Source organism: Gorilla gorilla, chromosome 20 (genome assembly GCF_029281585.2).
Source record: "Gorilla gorilla gorilla isolate KB3781 chromosome 20, NHGRI_mGorGor1-v2.1_pri, whole genome shotgun sequence".
Taxonomy (NCBI): Eukaryota; Metazoa; Chordata; class Mammalia; order Primates; family Hominidae; genus Gorilla; species Gorilla gorilla.
In genome coordinates this window covers 47,270,500-47,288,388 of record NC_073244.2, presented here as the reverse complement: position 1 = coordinate 47,288,388, position 17,889 = coordinate 47,270,500, and the positions used below count along the sequence as shown (strand labels likewise).

Genomic DNA, 17,889 nt, shown 5'->3' with positions numbered 1-17,889 from the left:
GCCTCGTGGGCGCAAAAATGTCAAAACGAGCCAGGCCCCGACTCAGGGATAAGAGAAAGCCATTTTGTCCGTGGCCGATCTAGCTCTGGACTACAATTCCCAGAGCCCACAGCGGCCTGACGTTACGTCGTTCTTGACGTCGTGGCGAGCTAGTTAGCTCCGCAAGGACCCGGACGCGACCAGGGGAGGCAGAAGGTGAGGGGTCTGGGAGTCCTGGGCGGGGCCGGGGCGTGTCCGGAGCCTCGAATCTGTGCGCGCAGGCGGGAGCTGGCTGCGGATGCGCCGTTCTGAATGTGTCTTTGTGGCTGTGTGGCTGGGTGTGGGTGTCTGCAACTGTGCACATGTAACCGCCTGTCTCCAGGGTGTCTGTCTGGTGGTTTTTGTGTAACCATGTGTGATAGAGAGTATCGGGGTGCAGGATCCTTGTGACCGGGGGTGATACTGCGTGTGTCCCCGTTGTATATGTGGCCTGTTCGCCCTGTTCCTGGGGTGTGAGTACAGTTGTGACTGTGTGACCACTGCGGGTGTGCGGTTGTGATTCATGTCTCCAAGGTGTGTGCGTGGTTTTGGTTGTGTGACACTGTGGCCGTGTGCAATTGCCTGTGCCTGTGACTGTGTGGTGACGCCGCTTGTGTATTCCTGTATCCCTTGGTGTGTGTGTGTTTGTGTTTGTGTGTATGTGTGTGGTGCTGTGTATGCGGGAGTGGGGTGCCACTGCTTGTGTGGGTTGCTTGTGTGAGTGTGACTGTGTGTATGTCCACAGTGAAAGTTCAGTTGTGACTGGATGCCGTAAAGTACCAGTGATGGCGTGTGTCCCCTGAGTGGGTGTGTGACTGTGACTATATGAGGCATTTGTGGGTGTTGGTGTGTGGGGCTTGTGACTATACGGGAGTAACTGTATCACAGTGGAGAGTAGATTGTGTGACTGGGTGTGTCTTAGCGGGTGTGTGATTGTGACTGGAAAGGTATAGAGGTGTTTGTGATTGTGTCCTGTGTCTCAGGAGTGGATGTAGGGTCGGGTGTGGTGGCTCACATCAGCCCTTTGGGAGGCCGAGGTGGGAGGATCACTTGAGCCCAGGAGTTCGAGACCAGCCTGGCCTGTACAAAAAAAAAAAAAAAAAAAAAATTAATGGCTGGCGCGGTGGCTCGCACCTGTAATCCCAGCACTTTGGGAGGCCGAGGCGGGTGGATCACCTGAGGTCAGGAGTTCTAGACCAGCCTGGCCAACACGATAAAACCCTGTCTCTACTAAAAATACAAAAATTAGCTGGGCGTGGTGGCAGGTGCCTGTAATCCCAGCTGCTCAGGGGGCTGAGGCAGGAGAATCGCTTGAACCCAGGAGGCAGAGGTTGCAGTGAGCCGAGATCGCGCCATCGCACTCCATCCTGGGGGACAAGAGCGAGACTTCGTCTCAAAAACAAACAAACAAAAAATTAAAAATTATCTGAGTGTGGTGGCCCACACCTGTGGTCCCAGCTACCCGGGAAGCTGAGGTGGGAGGATTTCGAGCTTGAGAGGTCAAGGCTGCAGTGAGCCGTGTTTGAGCCACTGCATTCCAGCCTAGGTGACAGAGCGAGACCCTGTCTCAAAAAAATAAAAGAGTGGATGTGTGGTTATGTTTGTGTGACACTGACTGTATGTGCAGCACCAAGTGTGCCAGTGACTCTAGTGCTTGACCCATGCAGAACCTTTGAAGTTAGGACAGATTCTGGCCCTGGACAGCAGTGACCTCAGCCTTTCTGAGTGACACTGGATTTAGGCAGATGCCTGGTGTTCTCTGACCACACTCCCCTATATGGTAGGGAAGGGGGATGGTGGTTCAAAAATGACCTGGTTGTTCATGATTCCTTGCTCTTAACCCTTCTCCAAGAAAGGTGCCAAGTTCAAGTACATCAGGTTTTATTCTTATTTCCTTGAAATCCTTCTTGTTTTTCAGGACATGCTTTTCTTTCCTTCTTCTGAAACTTCAGAACCACCCCACCACCACCCTCACCCCTACCAAAGTAACCTGGTCTCCAGTATTTGCCATAGGAGTAATTTACTGCGTGCCTTGGAGATGGACTGAAAGGCCTATATCCTCCCTGCTCCCTGCATACCTAATGTTCTTTTAAATTTTTTTCTTTACTTTTCATTTTGAATTAATTTAAGACTTTAAAATGTTACAAAAATAGAATTCCCATTTACTCTTTTTTTTTTTTTTTTTGAGATGGAGTCCCGCTCTGTCACCCAGGCTGGAGTGCAGTGCTGTGATCTCAGCTCACTGCAACCTCCACCTCGAGGGCTCAAGCGATTCTCCTGCGTCAGCCTCCTGAGAAGCTGAGATTACAGACAAATGCCATCACACCCAGCTGATTTTTTGTAATTTTAGTAGAGACGGTGGGAGGGGGGGTTTCACCATGTTGGCCAGACTGGTCTCGAACTCCTGGCCTCAAGTGATCCTCCTCAGCATCCCAAAGTGCTGGGTTAGAGATGTGAACCACCATGTCTGGTCTCCATTTTCCTTTTTGTAACTCCTTTGACACGCCTAGCCAATTTTTTGTATTTTTAGTAGAGACAGGGTTTCACCGTGTTGGCCATTTGTTTTGTAGAGTCTGCAGTGTAGAATGTTCCTCTCTTTGGAATTGTCTGATATTTCCTGTTGATTAAATTCAGATTCTGCCTTTGGGGCAAGAATACTCCGAAAGCGATGTACCCTTCTCAGCGCATCATGCCAGGGACCCATGAGGTCAATTCGTTACACTATGAGTGGTATTAATTTTAACCGCTTGGTTAAGACGGTGATTGCCAGATTTCTCTGCTGCAAAGTCACTGTTTTTCCCATTATAATTGATACATGTCTTGTGAAGAAATACTTTAAGCCTATGTGAATATCCCGTTTCTTATCCTACTTTCATCTATTAGTCTTATCCGTTGATGACGCTTGCCTGAAAAAGTTGTTACCAGCTATTTTTCAAATGGTGGGGTTTTGGGGTTTGTTTCCATCATCACTTCTATGTTTATTTTTTTCTTCTTTTTTTTTTTTTTGTTTTTTTTGAGACAGAGTCTTGCTCTGTCACCCAGGCTGGAGTGCAGTGGCGCGAGCTCGGCTCACTGCAAGCTCCGCCTCCCTGGTTCATGCGATTCTCCTGCCTCAGCCTCCCGAGTAGTTGGGACTACAGGTGCCCGCCACCGCGCCCGGCTAATTTTTTGTATTTTTAGTAGAGATGGGGTTTCACTGTGTTAGCCAGGATGGTCTCGATCTCCTAACCTCGTGATCCAGCCACCTTGGCCTCCCAAAGTACTGGGATTACAGGCGTAAGCCACTGCGCCCGGCCACTTCTATGTTTATTAATTAGAATTGTGTGTGTGTGTGTGTGTGTGTGTGTGTGTGTGAGTTGGAGTTTGGCTCTTGTTGCCCAGGCTGGGAATGCAGTGACATGATCTCAGCTCACTGCAGCCTCTGCCTCCTGGATTCAAGCGATTCTCCTGCCTCAGCCTCCCAAGTTTCTGGGATTACAGGCACACACCACCACGCCCGGCTAATAATTGTATTTTTAGTAGAGATGGGATTTCACCATGTTGGACAGGCTGGTCTCGAACTCCTGATCTCAGGTGATCTGCCCACCTTGGCCTCCCAAAATGCTGGGATTATAGGCGTGAGCCACCTCGCCTGGCCTTATTAATTAGAATCTTACTGTTAGAAAGATATTTTTCTTCTTTGCCATTTATTTATTTACTAAATTATTTCTATAAGTATAGACTGGAATTTCTTCTATAGGTTATAATCTCTTTTATTCTATAGGTTATATATTCATTGCTATCATTTTTTTTTTTTTGCTCAAATTATCACACATTTGGCCACTGGGAGCCCCTTCAAGTCGATTCCTGTGTCCTTTCAATGTGGCCTCTTTATTTACTATTTTTATTATTTATTTTCTGGCACCGCAAGGTGTTCCACGTTGATGTGGTACTTTCCCTGCCCCAGTCCTGGAATCTACAAATTTCCCAGAGACCATTGGTTCCTTTTATTAGAAAATGATTTTTTTCAGCCAGGTGTGGTGGCGAGTACCTGTAGTCCCAGCTACTCGGGAGGTTGAGGCGGGAGGATTGCTTGAGCCCGGGAGGCAGAGGTTGCAGCGAGCCAAGATTACACCACTGCATTCCAGCCTGGGTGATGAAACAAGAGCCTGTCTCAGGGGAAAAAAAAAAAAAAATGATTTTTTGAAACCAAGGTTAGATATCTTCATTGCTTCTGAGATGTCATTGCTTCTAGGTCCTCTCAGCTATGAAATATGTTTATATGTATGTATATACAAATAATTCATGAGTTCATATAGTATCTCCAATTTCAGTGCAACACTACAGGGTTCATTCTAGCCTTCTCTCCATTTCCAGATTTTTTTTTTTTTTTTTTTGAGACAGAATTTTACTTGCCCAGGCTGGAGTGCAATGGTGCCATCTCGGCTCACTGCAACCTCCACCTCCCGGGTTCAAGCAATTCTCCTGCCTCAGCCTCCCGAGTAGCTGGGATTACAGGCGCTCACCACCTCGCCCAGCTAATTTTTTTTGTATTTTTAGTAAAGACGGGTTTTCGTCATGATAGTCAGGCTGGTCTCAAACTCCTGACCTCAGGTGATCCTCCTGCCTCTGCCTCCCAAAGTGCTGTGATTTCGGGCATAAGCCACCACACCTGGCCTCCATTTCCTTTTTTTTAAATATAATTTTAAGATTTTTTGTAGAGACAAGGGCCTCACTATTTGCCCAGGCTGGTCTTGAGCTCTTGGCCTCAGGTGATTCTCCTTCCTCGGCATCCCAAAGTTCTGGGATTATAGATGTGAACCACCATGTCTTGCCTCCATTTCCCTTTTTGTAACTCCTTTCTTTGACATTGAAAAATGTGGCTCACATTAACCATAATATAATTTATTTATTAACCATTATATATATTAATATATATAAATATATTTGCTCAGTCCTGTGTAAAAAGTAATTTAAGAATTGCTGACTTCCATGTACCATACAGTTCTTTTTGTCTTTAGTCTTACAGTATATAGTGAAAATACAGTTTTCTAAAACTACTTTCTTCCCTAAACCCTTTGTATTCATAATATTTATGTGTAATATAGATTGTTCATTTATTACTGTTTGTATTTTATTTTGGGTTCCCCTCACATCCTGGTTGAATTTAATGATTTTTCTGAGTATGTGAAACAATCACATTGTTCTAAAAGTCAGAATCAGACAAAAGGATTTACTGAGTCACTCCTCCATCATTTCTTCTCTCCCAATCCCATTGCCCATTGTTTTTTGTTTGTTTGTTTTTTGTTTTTGTTTTTGTTTTGAGACGGAGTCCCGCTCTGTCACCCAGGCTAGAGTGCAATGGCGCAATCTCGGCTCACAGCAACCTCCACCTCTCGGGTTCAAGCAATTTTCCCACGTCAGCCTCCCGAGTAGCTGGGATTACAGGCATCCACCATCATGCCCAGCTAATTTTTGTGTTTTTGTAGAAATGGGCTTTCACTAAGTTGCCGACCACCTCGGCCTCCCAAAGTGCTGGGATTGTAGGTGTGAGCCACTGCGCCCGGCCCCGGTTCTTTGTTCTTTCTACCCAGTTCCCACTTACCTATTTCAGTAACCAATAATGTTACTTTCTTGGTTTTATGGTTAAATAAACATAACAAAGAATTTACCATTTTAGGGTAAATTACAGGCATAAGTGATTACGCCTGTAATCCCAGCACTTTGGGAGGTCGAGGTGGGAAAATTGTTTGAGCCCAGGAGTTTGAGACCAGCCTGGGCAATATGACGAAACCCCATCTCTACAAAAAATTAAAAACTAGCCAGACGCGGTGATGCACATCTGTAGTCCCAGCAATTTGGGAGGCTGAGGTAGGAGAATCTCTTGAGTCTGGGAGGTCAAGGTTGCAATGAGCTGTGATCATGTCACTGCACTCCAGCCTGAGTGACAGAATTAGACCCTACCTCAAAAAAATAAATAATAAAATCATTGGGAAAAAGGCTTTTGTTAGAGTTTTTACTCAGAGTGGTTGCTTTTTTAGGAAGAGATTACTAAGGTTAAGATGGAGATTCCTGTACCTGTCTAGCTCCCATAACTTGGCCAACTTCTCTCAGCCCCTGAGCCCAGGCGCTTGTGATGTGGGATCCCGGGCCCTAAAGAATGTCTGTGAATTGCAGAGACAGGGAACATTTAGGCACATAGCTTCAAGTTTTACTAGGTGGTGTAGAGATGGCTCAACTTTCCAGAAGGATTTGTACAAAGTTTTGATGTTGGAGCTCTAAAACAGCATGGTTTTGCTGGGTCAGAATCAACTTGTAGGCTGGGCACAATGGCTCACACCTGCAATCCCAGCATTTTAGGAGGCTGAAGTGGGAGGATCACTTAAGGCCAGGAGTTCGAGACCAGACTGGGCAACATATTGAGACCCTGTCTTTACAAAAAAATTTTAAAATTAGCCAGGTGTAGTGGCGTGCCTGTGGTCTCAGCTACTTGGGAGGCTGAAGTGGGAGAATCACCTTAGCCCAGGAGGCTGAAGCTATGATTGCGCCACTGCTCTTCAGCCTGGGTGAGAGTGAGATCCTGTCCCTGCCCCGCCAAAAAAAAAAAAAAAAAAAAAAAAATTGTCCTGTAACTCATAATTCACATTTTGTTTCACATTATGGGTTTGTGAAAAATCCCTTTGAGACATATAGAGCTGGAATTGGACAGCTCTGCTCTTATTTCTGAAGCTTCCTCTTTTTAAAAATTGCTCTTTCTCATATTGACCAAGCGTCTGAGTCTGAATTTTTATCTAGTCAAAGTATAGCCTAATTTGTGTACTGGTTAGGACAGGCTAAGTTATGCTGTGGTGGCAAACAACCCCTGAATCTCAGTGGCTTACAGAGTCACATTTTATTTCTGCTCATGTACATGTCCAGTGTGGATCAGCAGAGACAGGGTTCCACACCAAAGAAGGCCCGCCACCCTTAGCTGCATCATTTGAAAAACAGATGGTCACCACATGCATGAAGAGAAAAACTGGAGAATTGTGCAGTCTTTCTGGTGTCTGTCTCTAACTGAAGTGACAGTCATCACCTCAGCTGAGATTTCATTGGCTAGAGCAGTGCATGGCCCTACCTAAGTGCAAGGGGCTGGAAAATGTCATTTTCTGTGTGCCCCAAACTGGATAATGGTGAAACATTAGTAATGTCTTCCACACTGGCTAAGACCCATTTCTTTTCTTTTCTTTTCTTTTTGTTGTTGTTTGTTTGTTTTGTTTTTCTGAGGCGGAGTCTCACGCCAGGCTGGAGTGCAGTGGCGCGATCTCAGCTCACTGCAACCCCCGCCTCCCGGGTTCAAGTGATTCTCCTGCGTCAGCCTCCCGGGTAGCTGGGACTACAGGCATGCGCCACTGCACCTGGCTAATTTTTGTATTTTTGGTAGAAACCGGGTTTCACCGTGTTGGCCAGGATGGTCTCAATCTCTTGACCTCGTGATCTGCCCGCTTTGGCCTCCCATAGTGCTGGGATTACAGGCGTGAGCCACTGCTCCCGGCCGACCCATTTCTTTTTCTATACATAGGAAGTTGCTTCTGTAAATTAGATGTGATTTCTTTTTGGAGCAAGGAGGACATCCCTGGACTGTGGAAAGAGGGTTGACAAGGAGCCTGTGCACAAGTGAGCGAGGGGACTGAGGAAGCTGGAAGCCTTTCAGATGAAAGGTCACCTCCTCTGCATGAGCCAGGACATGCCCCCAAAGGCTTTAGCACAGAGAAAATCAAGCTCCCCTTCAGTATGCAGGTTCCCAAAGGCACCTCAATGCCATTCATGAATCACTCCATTCATAGCTCCTTTTATAACCCACCCCCCTGTTGAGGAGGAGTAATTGTATTACTTATCGTTATAGAATATATGCTTGTCGGGTACAGTGGCTCACACTTGTAATCCTAACACTTTGGGAGGCAGAGGCGGGTGGATCACTTGAGTCCAGGAGTTCGAGACCAGCTTGGCCAATATGGTGAAACCCCATCTCTACTAAAACTACAAAAATTAGTCGGGCATGGTGGTGCGCACCTATAATCCCAGCTACTCTGGAGGCTGAGGCAGGAGAATTGCTTGAACCTGGGAGGTGGATGTTGCAGTGAACCGAGATCACACCACTGCACTCCACCAAAGTGAGACCCGGTCTCAAACACATACACACACACACACACACACACACACACATGTGTATGCATGCACTTTTGGGAAAAACTTGAAAATACAGAAAAAAACAAAGATCCCCCATAACTATATAACCTAGAGACAAATATAAAATTTAATTGAAAATCCTTTTTAGTCTATGTTCTATGCTGCATATACACAAGCATACATGTGTACATATGTATATTTTTCCTGTAAGAATAGGATTACACTACACTTGCTGTTTTGTAACCTACGTTTTTCACCTAATGTTATTTATTTTATGTCATTACATCAACAAATAAAGATATGTATCATTTTGTTTATGGTGAAAGTGTTTCCACTATATGGATACACTATAGTTTACTTATTTATTTAATCTTCTTTCCTAGATATTGAAGTTTTCTTTAAATTCACTGTTCCATTGCCAAATGTGTCTCCATCATATACTCCACACACATGTTAATATTTTGGATAGGGTTGGCTGGGCGCAGTGGCTCACGCCTGTAATCCCAGCACTTTGGGAGGCTCAGGCGGGCAGATCACGAGGTCAGGAGATCGAGACCGTCCTGGCTAACACGGTGAAACCCTGTCTCTACTAAAAATACAAAAAATTAGCCAAGCATGGTTGCAGGCGTCTGTAGTCCCAGCTACTCGGGAGGCTGAGGCAGAAGAATGGCGTGAACCAGGGAGGCGGAGATTGCAGTGAGCCAAGATCGCGCCACTGCACTCCAGCCTGAGCAACAGAGCAAGACTCCGTCTCAAAAAAAAAAAAAAAAAACAAAATTTTGGATAGGGTTTCAGACTTGGAATTGCTTGATCAAGGGCATGTGTGGTTTAATTTCTGCTAATGTTGCCTTGTTGGAAGTTGACACCAGCAATAGCTTACTGCCTGTGTCCATTTCCTCACATCATGCCAGTGTGGAATATCATCCATCTTTTAAATCTTTGCCAAATTGATAACTATAAAATAGTATTTCCTTATTGCTTTTAACATTCATCCCCTTCATTACTAAGGAGGTTTAAGAATGTTTGATAGGTTGGTGGGCCACTTTATTATTTAGTGAATTTCCCATGTATATACCCTTTGCACATTTATCAAAAATTATTGCTATTTTTCTGAAAATTTATTTATTTTATTTTATGTATTTTTTTTTTTGTTTGAGATGGAGTCTCGCTCTGTCACCCAGGCTGGTGTCAGTGGCACGATCTTGGCTCACCACAACCTCCGCCTCCTGGCTTCAAACAATTCTCATGCCTCAGCCTCCCGAGTAACTAAGATTACAGGTGCTCACCACCATACGCAGCTAACTTTTGTATTTTTAGTAGAAACAGGGCTTCTGTTGACCAGGCTGGTCTCTTAACTCCTGGCCTCAGGTGATCCGCCCACCTTGACCTTCCAAAGTGCCAGGATTACAGGCGTGAGCCACTGTGCCCTGCCCTTTTTAAATATAAATCAGATTATATCATTCCTTGGCTTTAAAAGTTTCGTACCTTCCTGTTTTCCTTAAGAATAAAATCCAAAGTTCTTACAGTGGCTTACAAGCTCCTTGTGATCTGGCTTCTAGCTCTCTCTCTGACTCTCTTCCTCTCGCATGTTCCATCCCAGCTGCCCTTGTCTCCTTCCTCTTGTTGATCGAGGAAAGCCTGCTCCTGCGTTCAGACCCTTGCAATTGCCGCTCCTGGTGCAAGGCATGCACTTCCCCAGATACCTGCATTTCTCACTCATCCATTCAGGCTGTGCTTACCTGTCACCTTCTCAGACCACCCTCTCTTCCTCCAAAACTCCCTCTCCCCTTAATCTTCTTTGTTTTTATCTGTAGGACATTTGCCACCTGACATATATATATACATATGTTGTTGTTGTTGTTGTTGTTTGTGACAGAGTCTCACTCTGTTGCCCAGGCTGGAGTGCAGTGGCACAATATCAGCTCACTACAACCTCTTCCTCCTGGGTTCAAGTGATTCTCTCACCTCAGCCTCCTGAGTAGCTGGGATTACAGGCATGCGCCACCACACCCAGCTAATTTTTTGTATTTTTAGTAGAGACGGCATTTCACCATGTTGGCCAGGCTGGTCTAGAACTTCTGACCTCAAGTGATCCGCGTGCCTCGCCCTCCCAAAGTGCTTGGATCACAGGCATGAGCCACTGTGCCTGGCCCCACCTGACATATAATTAGGAATATCAATATCATGTCTATGGCCATACCACCCTGAATACTCACATCTCATCTTTTTTCTTTTCTTTTTTTTCTTCAAATTTTTTGTAGAGATGGGGGTCTTACTTTGCTGCCCAGGCTGGTCTTGAGCTGCTGGCCTCAAGTTATCCTCCTGCCTTGGTCCCTCAAAGTGCTGAGATGACAGGAGTGAGCTACTGTGCCCAGCCCTCAATCCCATCTATCTCCGTATGTCAGTGTTTGTTGGTTGTCTCTTCCCATAGGATGTGAGGTCCAGCCAGACACAATGGCCCACACCTGTAATCCCAGCACTTTGGGAGGCTGAAGTGGGCAGATCACTTGAGGCAGGAGTTGAAGACCAGCCTGGCCAACATGACGAGACTCCGTCTCTACAAAAGTTACAAACATTAGCAGAGCATGATGGTGCACGCTTGTAATTCCAGCTACTTGGGAGGCTGAGGCAAAATAATTGCTTGAACCCAGGAGGTGGAAGTTGCAGTGAGCCGAGAGCTCGTCAGTGCACTCCAGCCTGGGTGACAGAGCAAGATTTTGTCTCAAAAAAAAAAAAAAAAAACAGAATGTGAGATCAACTGGGACAGGGACTTGAATTATTTTCTTTCCTCGTTCCTAGAACAGTGCCAGTTGACACAGGAGCCCAGTAAATATGAAAGAATTCTGACTTCCTTTTCTCTGCCTCCATATCTATCAGATGCCAGAGCCTGTTGATTTAATCTCATCTACATTTTGAATTCATCTCCCTCCTCCTCTTTTCTGCTGCCAGTGTCCTGGGTCAGGCCCTCTTCGTGCCTGAAAAAGTACAAGTACCTCTCAGTCAATCTTTCTGACTCCAAGGTTACACCTCTCCAAAATAACCTGGCCATATTGGTCCTGTCACTTCTGTCTTTAAATTCTTAGGTTGCCTTCCATTTCATTAATAAGTGAAAACCTACTTTTTCTTTCTTTTTTGTTTTGGAGAGAGAGTCTCACTCTGTTCCCCAGGCTGGAGTGCAATGGTGCGATCTCGGCTCACTGAAACCTCTGCCTCCTGAGTTCAAGCAATTCTCCCTGCCTCAACCTCCTGAGTAGCTGGGATTATAAGCGCCCACTACCATGCCAGCTAATTTTTGTATCTTTAGTAGAGACGCGGTTTCACCATGTTGGCCAGGCTGGTCTCAAACTCCTGATTTCAGGTAATCCACCTGCCTCGGCCTCCCAAAGTGCTGGGATTACAGGCGTGGGCACCATGCCCAGCTGAAAACCTACCTTTTTTTAAAAATAGAGATGAGGGCTCACTATGTTACCCAGGGTGGTTTCAAATTCCTGAGCTTAAGCGATCGACACACCTCAGCTTCCCAAAGAACCTAACTTTTATGCATCAGCCTGTATTTATTGGTCACCTATGTCCTCCAGACACTGTGGCAAGAGTGATGGTTAGAGTGATGATCAGACCCACTGGTCCTTGCCCTCATGGTTTTTAATTCATACATCTTCATTTTCTTTTCTTTTTTCTTGAGACAGAATCTCACTCTGTGGCCCAGGCTGGAGTGGAGTGGTGTGATCTTGGCTCACTGCAACCTCCGCCTCCCAGGTTCAAGCAGTTCTCCCATCTCAGCCTCCCAAGTAGCTGGATACCAGCACGCACCACCATGCCTGGCTAATTTTTGTATTTTTAGTAGAGACGGGGTTTCACCATGTTGGCCAGGCTGGTCTCAAGCTCCTGACCTCAGGTGATCGGCCCACCTCGGCCTCCCAAAGTGGTGGGATGACAGGCGTGAGCCACCACACCTGGCCTATACACCTTCATTTTCTAACCCCTGATGTCATCTCCAGCATTATCTGCCTCTAGATTCTAGAGCTAATTAAATTTAAATTAAATTAATTAAAATAAAATAAAAACTTTAGTTTCTCAGCCATACTAGCCACATTTTGTATGCTCAATAGCCATCTATGACTACAATATTTATAGCACAGATATGAAGATTTCCATCATCACAGAACATTCTTTGGACAGCACTGGTCTAGACCTTTCTTCAAACTACACAACTCATTCCAAATCATTCTTAGTCTCCCAAATACACCATTTGCTTTCAGTCCAGTGTTTTTGCCACTGCATTTCACTCTGCTCACAATATTCTCTGTCCCTTTTCTGCCTGTTAAACTTCCCTGAGGTTTCAGAACCCAATTCCTATTCTACATTTTACAGAAAAGTTTTATTGACACCATTCCCATTGATTAAGTTAGTCTTCCTTAGCTGGGCTCGGTGGCTCACACCTGTAATCCCAGCACTTTCGGAGGCCGAGGTGGGCAGATCAGTTGAGCTCAGGAGTTCAAGACCAGCCTGGCCAACATGGCAAAACCCAATCTGTACCAAAAATGCAAAAATTAGCCAGGCGTGGTGGTGCATGCTTATGGTCCTAGCTACTTGGGAGGCCGAGGTGGAAGGATCGCTTGAGTATGGGAGGCAGAGGTTGCAGTGATCCGAGATTGTGCCACTGCACTCCAGCCTTGGTGACAGAGTGAAACCCCATTTCAAAAAAAAAAAAAAAAAAGTATTTCTTTTGACACACCCCCTACAGGAAGCTTCTTGGACCTCTAATTAGATCAGATTTAATACCCTTGTTAGGCCAGGCACGGTAGCTCATACCCTGCTAACCCCAACACTTTGGGAGGCCAAGGTGGGCGGATCACCTGAGTTGAGGAGTTCAAGACCAGCCTGGCCAACATGGTGAAACCGCGTCTCTACTAAAAATACAAAAAATCAGCCGGGCGTAGTGGCGTGCACCTGTACTCCTAGCTACTCGTGAGGTTGAGGCGGGAGAATTGCTTGAACCTGGGAGACAGAGGTTGCGGTGAGCTGAGATCACACCTCTGCACTCCAGCCTGGGCAACAGAGTGAGACCCTGTCTCAAAAGGAAAAAAAGAACCCTCCTTAAAACTCTGACTTCTCATTCCCTTGAGATGTATACCATTCACAGGACTTCGGACTCAGCAACTGCCAGCCTCACAGTCAATGGGGAAGTGATGTTCTGCAGAAAAGCAGTAGATGGTCGGAAGGTAGTGAGTTATCTCCATTGATTGTTCACAGTCAGTTATGAATTGAACTCCTTGTTCTATTCTTCCCCCTCTTCTCACTACTGTACTTGTCTTTTTTTTTTTTTTTTTTTTGAGACAGAGTTTTGTTTTTATTGCCCAGGCTGGAGTGCAATGGTGCGATCTCGGCTCACCACAACCTCTGCCTCCCGGCTTCAAGCGATTCTCCTGCCTCAGCCTCCCGAGTAGCTGGGATTACAGGAATGCGCCACCACGCCCCGCTAATTTTTTGTACTTTTAGTTGAGACGGGGTTTCTCCATGTTGGTTAGGCTGGTCTCGAACTCCCGACCTCAGGTGATCCACCTGCCTTGGCCTCCGAAAGTGCTGGGATTACAGGTGTGAGCCACCGCGCCCAGCTGTCTAGTTTTAAAAAAGAATGAAAGCAGTAGGGAGGGCTCAGATGAGAAATAAAGAGTGCTGGGCCAAGAGGCTTCTAGAAATTGAGTTCCCATGGAGGGCAGTACTCCGGATGTGCGGGTATGCAAGCAAGATGCCTGTATTACTGAGGCTTTCTTGCTCCTGTCTGGTGAGTATAGCTGGGGCTGGAGACATTGACAGAGCCTATGGTATGCATGGTGTAGTCCCATTTTGAACTTGGAAGGAGGAAGTGGAGCCAGTGAGATGCCCAGGAGGTTTTGCCTGTTGAGCCCAGAGAAGCTAGAAGACTTTGTTTAGGGATGTCTTTTACTCAAGATTTGGCCTGCATAGATGGTCTGTGTTCCTAGCCTGATGGTGCTGTCCTCATCCTTAGGGGTCAAGTGAGTGAGTCTGAGTGGTAAGATCCTTGCTGTAATTTGGAGCAGGTGGGAGCCTTCTAGGCCCCATCTAGGGCCAAGTTTAGCATCACTAAGATGGGGGACTGTGTCAGCTGTAATCCCTCCCTTGGTGGTGCCTGGGTTCTGTGTCAGTGCTGGAGCACATCTGCCTTGAAACCATCTTTCTGCTTTTGGGTTCCTTACTTTTTAGGAAGGGACTGGGTTTTCTTAACTCTGCAGTTTTTTTTGTTGTTGTTGTTGTTGTTTTGTTTTTTGTTTGTTTGTTTTGAGACCGAGTCTCGCTCTGTCGCCCAGGCTGGAGGGCAGTGGTGCAGTCTCGGCTCACTGCAACCTCTACCTTTCAGGTTTAAGCAATTCTTGTGCCTCAGCCTCCCAAGGTGCTGGGATTACAGGCGTGAGCCACCATGCCTGGCCAACTCTGTAGTTCTTAATGTTAGTTCTTGTGTGGTAGGACATGGAGAGGTGGGAGAAGCAGATCCGAGACACTGGAAGTACAATTCTTTTAAGCTCATCTATTTGGGAGTGCTGAGGCAAGCTCAGTTTATCAGAGGTTACCCCATCTCCCCCCCCGTTTTGCTTTTTCAGGACTCTGCACTTGTCCAAGAGAAGAATCCAGAGAAATCAGAGCAGGTCAAATAGTTCTAAAAGCCATGGCCCAGGTATGTTGAAATTCCTTCTATCCTTAGAATGATCTGTCTTCCCGCCAGATTATATGGACACTGTGTTCTTTATCCTGGAACTTCCCTGTGTCCTTCTCACAGTTGGTCCATTCCAGGAGATGAGTAATGGTGCCTGAGTCCCTCGGTGGCCCTCTCCTCTCCAGCACTGTCCACGTGTCTGTAGTCCTCTTAGCAGAGCATAGGCTGGGTGTGGTGGCACATGCCTGTAATCTCAGCACTTTAGGAGGCTGAGGTGGGTGGATCGCTTGAGGCCAGGAGTTCGAGACCAGCCTGGACAACATGGTGAAACCCCATCTCTACTAAAAATACAAAAATTAGCCGGGCATGGTACCACACACCTGTAGTCCCAGCTACTCAGGATGCTGAGGCAGGAGAATCGTTTGAACCCAGGAGATGGAGGTTGTAGGAAGCCAAGATTTCCCCACTGCACTCCACCCTGGGAGACAGAGCGAGACTCTGTCTAAATAAATAAATAAATAAATGCTCTTAGCAGAGCACCAGTACAGTAGAAATACCTTCTCTTGAGAGAAACATGAGAGTCTCCCTTATCATAACTGTGGTTGACTGGGGCCAAAGATGAAATAAAGTAGTTTCATCTTTTCCATTGTCTTGGGTGGTTTCTTTCTTCTGTGTTTTTGTTTTGTTTCGTTTTTTGAGACAGGGTCTCGCTCTGTCACCCAGACTGGAGCACAGTGGTGCAGTCATGGCTCACTGCAGCCTCAGCCTCCTGGGCTCAAGCAATCCTCCCACCTCAGCCTCCCAAGTAGCTAGGACCACAGCCACATGCCACCACTACCAGCTAATTTTTTAAGTTTTTGTAGAGACCAGGTCTCACTGTGTTGCCCAGACTGGTCTCAAACTCTGGGGCTCAATCGGTTAGTCTCCTAGTACTGGGATTGCAGGCATGAGCCACTGCTTTATTCTTTATTCTATTTTTAAATGTCACCCCCTCTTTAAAAAGTCACAAGACACTTAATACCGTCAAATATATATATATATTTATATGGCTGGGTGCAGTGGTGGTGGGTGCCTATAATCCCAGCTACTTGAGAGGCTGAGGTAGGAGAATCACTTCAACCTAGGAGGCCGAGGTTGTCATAAGCAGAGATCACGCCACTGCACTCCGGCTTGGGTGACACAGCGAGACTCTGTCTCAGAAAATATATACATAGGCTGGGTGTGGTGGCTCCTGCCTGTAATCCCAGCACTTTGGGAGGCTGAGGCGGGTGGATCACGAGGTCAAGAGATCAAGACCATCCTGGCCAACATGGTGAAACCCTGTCTCTACTAAAAATACAGAAATTAGCTGGGTGCAGTGGCAGGTGTCTATAGTCCCAGCTACTCGGGAGGCTGAGGCAAGAGAATCACTTGAACCTAGGAGGCAGAGGTTGCAGTGAGCCGAGATTACGCCACTGCACTCCAGCCTGGGCGACAGAGTGAGACTCCATCTCAAAAAAAAAAAAAAAAAAAAAATCCAACTTTCTTTTAGTTGGCCAGTCATTAAAGATATTTACAAAAATGTAAAACAATGCCACTAAATTTTTTGATTTTGACAATAATGTTTCATAAAATGTATGTTACTGATATTAACAGGTAACAGGTTTATTTGTTGTTAAAATATTTTTAAAATTTCTCGGCTGGATGCAGTGTCTGATACCTGTAATCCCAGCACTTTGGGAGGCTGAGGCAGGCAGATCACCTGAGGTCAGGAGTTCGAGACCAGCCTGACCAACATGATGAAACTCTGTCTGTACTGAAAATACAAAAATTAGCCGGGCATGATGGCGCATGTCTATAATTCCAGCTGCTCAGGAGACTGAGGCACGAGAATCGCTTGAACCTGGGAAGCAGAGGTTGCAGTGAACCAAGATTGCATCACTGCACTCCAGACTGGCTGATAGAATGAGACTCTGTCTCAAAAAAAAAAAATTATATTTCTTTCTTTTAATTTCTAAGGTGGGAAAATGTTGATAGTTATAACCATCATTAAGAAAAGTTCTGGCCAGTCCCAGTAGCTCACCCTGTAATTCCAGCACTTTGGGAGGCCGAGGTAGGAGGATCGCTTGAGACCAGGAGTTCAAGACCAGCTGGGGTGAGACCCCATCTCTACAAACAAAGATTTAAATTTAAATTTTAAAACACAAAGTTAGGCGTGGTGGCTCACGCCTGTAATCCCAGCACTTTGGGAGGCCAAGGCAGGTGAATTACCTGAGCTCAGGAGTACAAGACCAGCCTGCACAACATGGGAAAACCCTGTCTCTACAAAAGATATGTATATACGAAAGTTAGCCAGGTGCAGTGGCATGCCACCCGTAGTCCCAGCTACTCAGGAGGCTCAGACAGGAGAATCTCTTGAGCCTGGGAGGCAGAAGTGCAGTGAGCCGAGATCACGCCACTGCACTGCAGCCTGGGCGACAGAGTTAGACCCTGTCTCAAAAAAAAAAAGAGAAAGAAAGAAATTCATTTAAAAGGGTGTTATGTTTTACCTGATATCAGAGTGTTTGCAATAGAAGCCCACAGCCTTCTGTCTCCACATAGACATGGTAGGAGTTGTAGTGATTGGTGTTGGTCTCTGTATGTGGTAACACCTGTTTTGTGAGGCCTTTAGGAAGGGGGCTGTGATTGGGAACTTCAGTGACGGAACATTCTTCAGTCTTGCAAGGATATGTATGAGAGATGAATAACCATAAAATGGTCCATTTTGAGGTTGAACATGTGTTGGCTGTGGGCCACATTTATGTAACTCAGGTATACCTTCTATCAGCTTTCTGATTTCAGGAGCAAGGAAAAGTGGACAGTGAAGGAATGTGAATATTAGCAAGCGTATAATAAACCCTGAAGATTTTACACATCTTGTGTTTTTAAATTTTTTTAATTTTTAATTTTTGTCAGTACATGGTATATATATTTATGGAGTACATGAGATGTTGTGATACAGGCATGCAGCGTGAAATAAGCACATCATGAAGAATGGGGTATCCAACTCCTCAAGCCTTTATCCTTTGAGT

At 45.8% G+C, this 17,889-nt stretch overlaps 1 protein-coding gene across 5 annotated transcripts in view; it reads left to right on the top strand.

Annotated features, from left to right (window-relative positions):
- ZNF565 (zinc finger protein 565) overlaps positions 1-17,889 on the top strand; it is an 81,127-nt gene that overhangs the window by 43,626 nt on the left and 19,612 nt on the right. For 2 of the 5 annotated variants that reach the window (XM_063701277.1, XM_004060570.3), the window contains one exon: positions 14,787-14,860. The exons of 1 other annotated variant lie outside the window; for it this stretch is intronic. In XM_063701277.1, coding sequence (XP_063557347.1) covers positions 14,787-14,860 — 74 coding nt within the window. Of the gene's footprint in view, positions 1-67; positions 196-14,786; positions 14,861-17,889 lie in introns of those variants that run through there. 2 more of the 5 variants (XM_004060569.4, XM_019016261.2) reach the window with 2 other exon arrangements.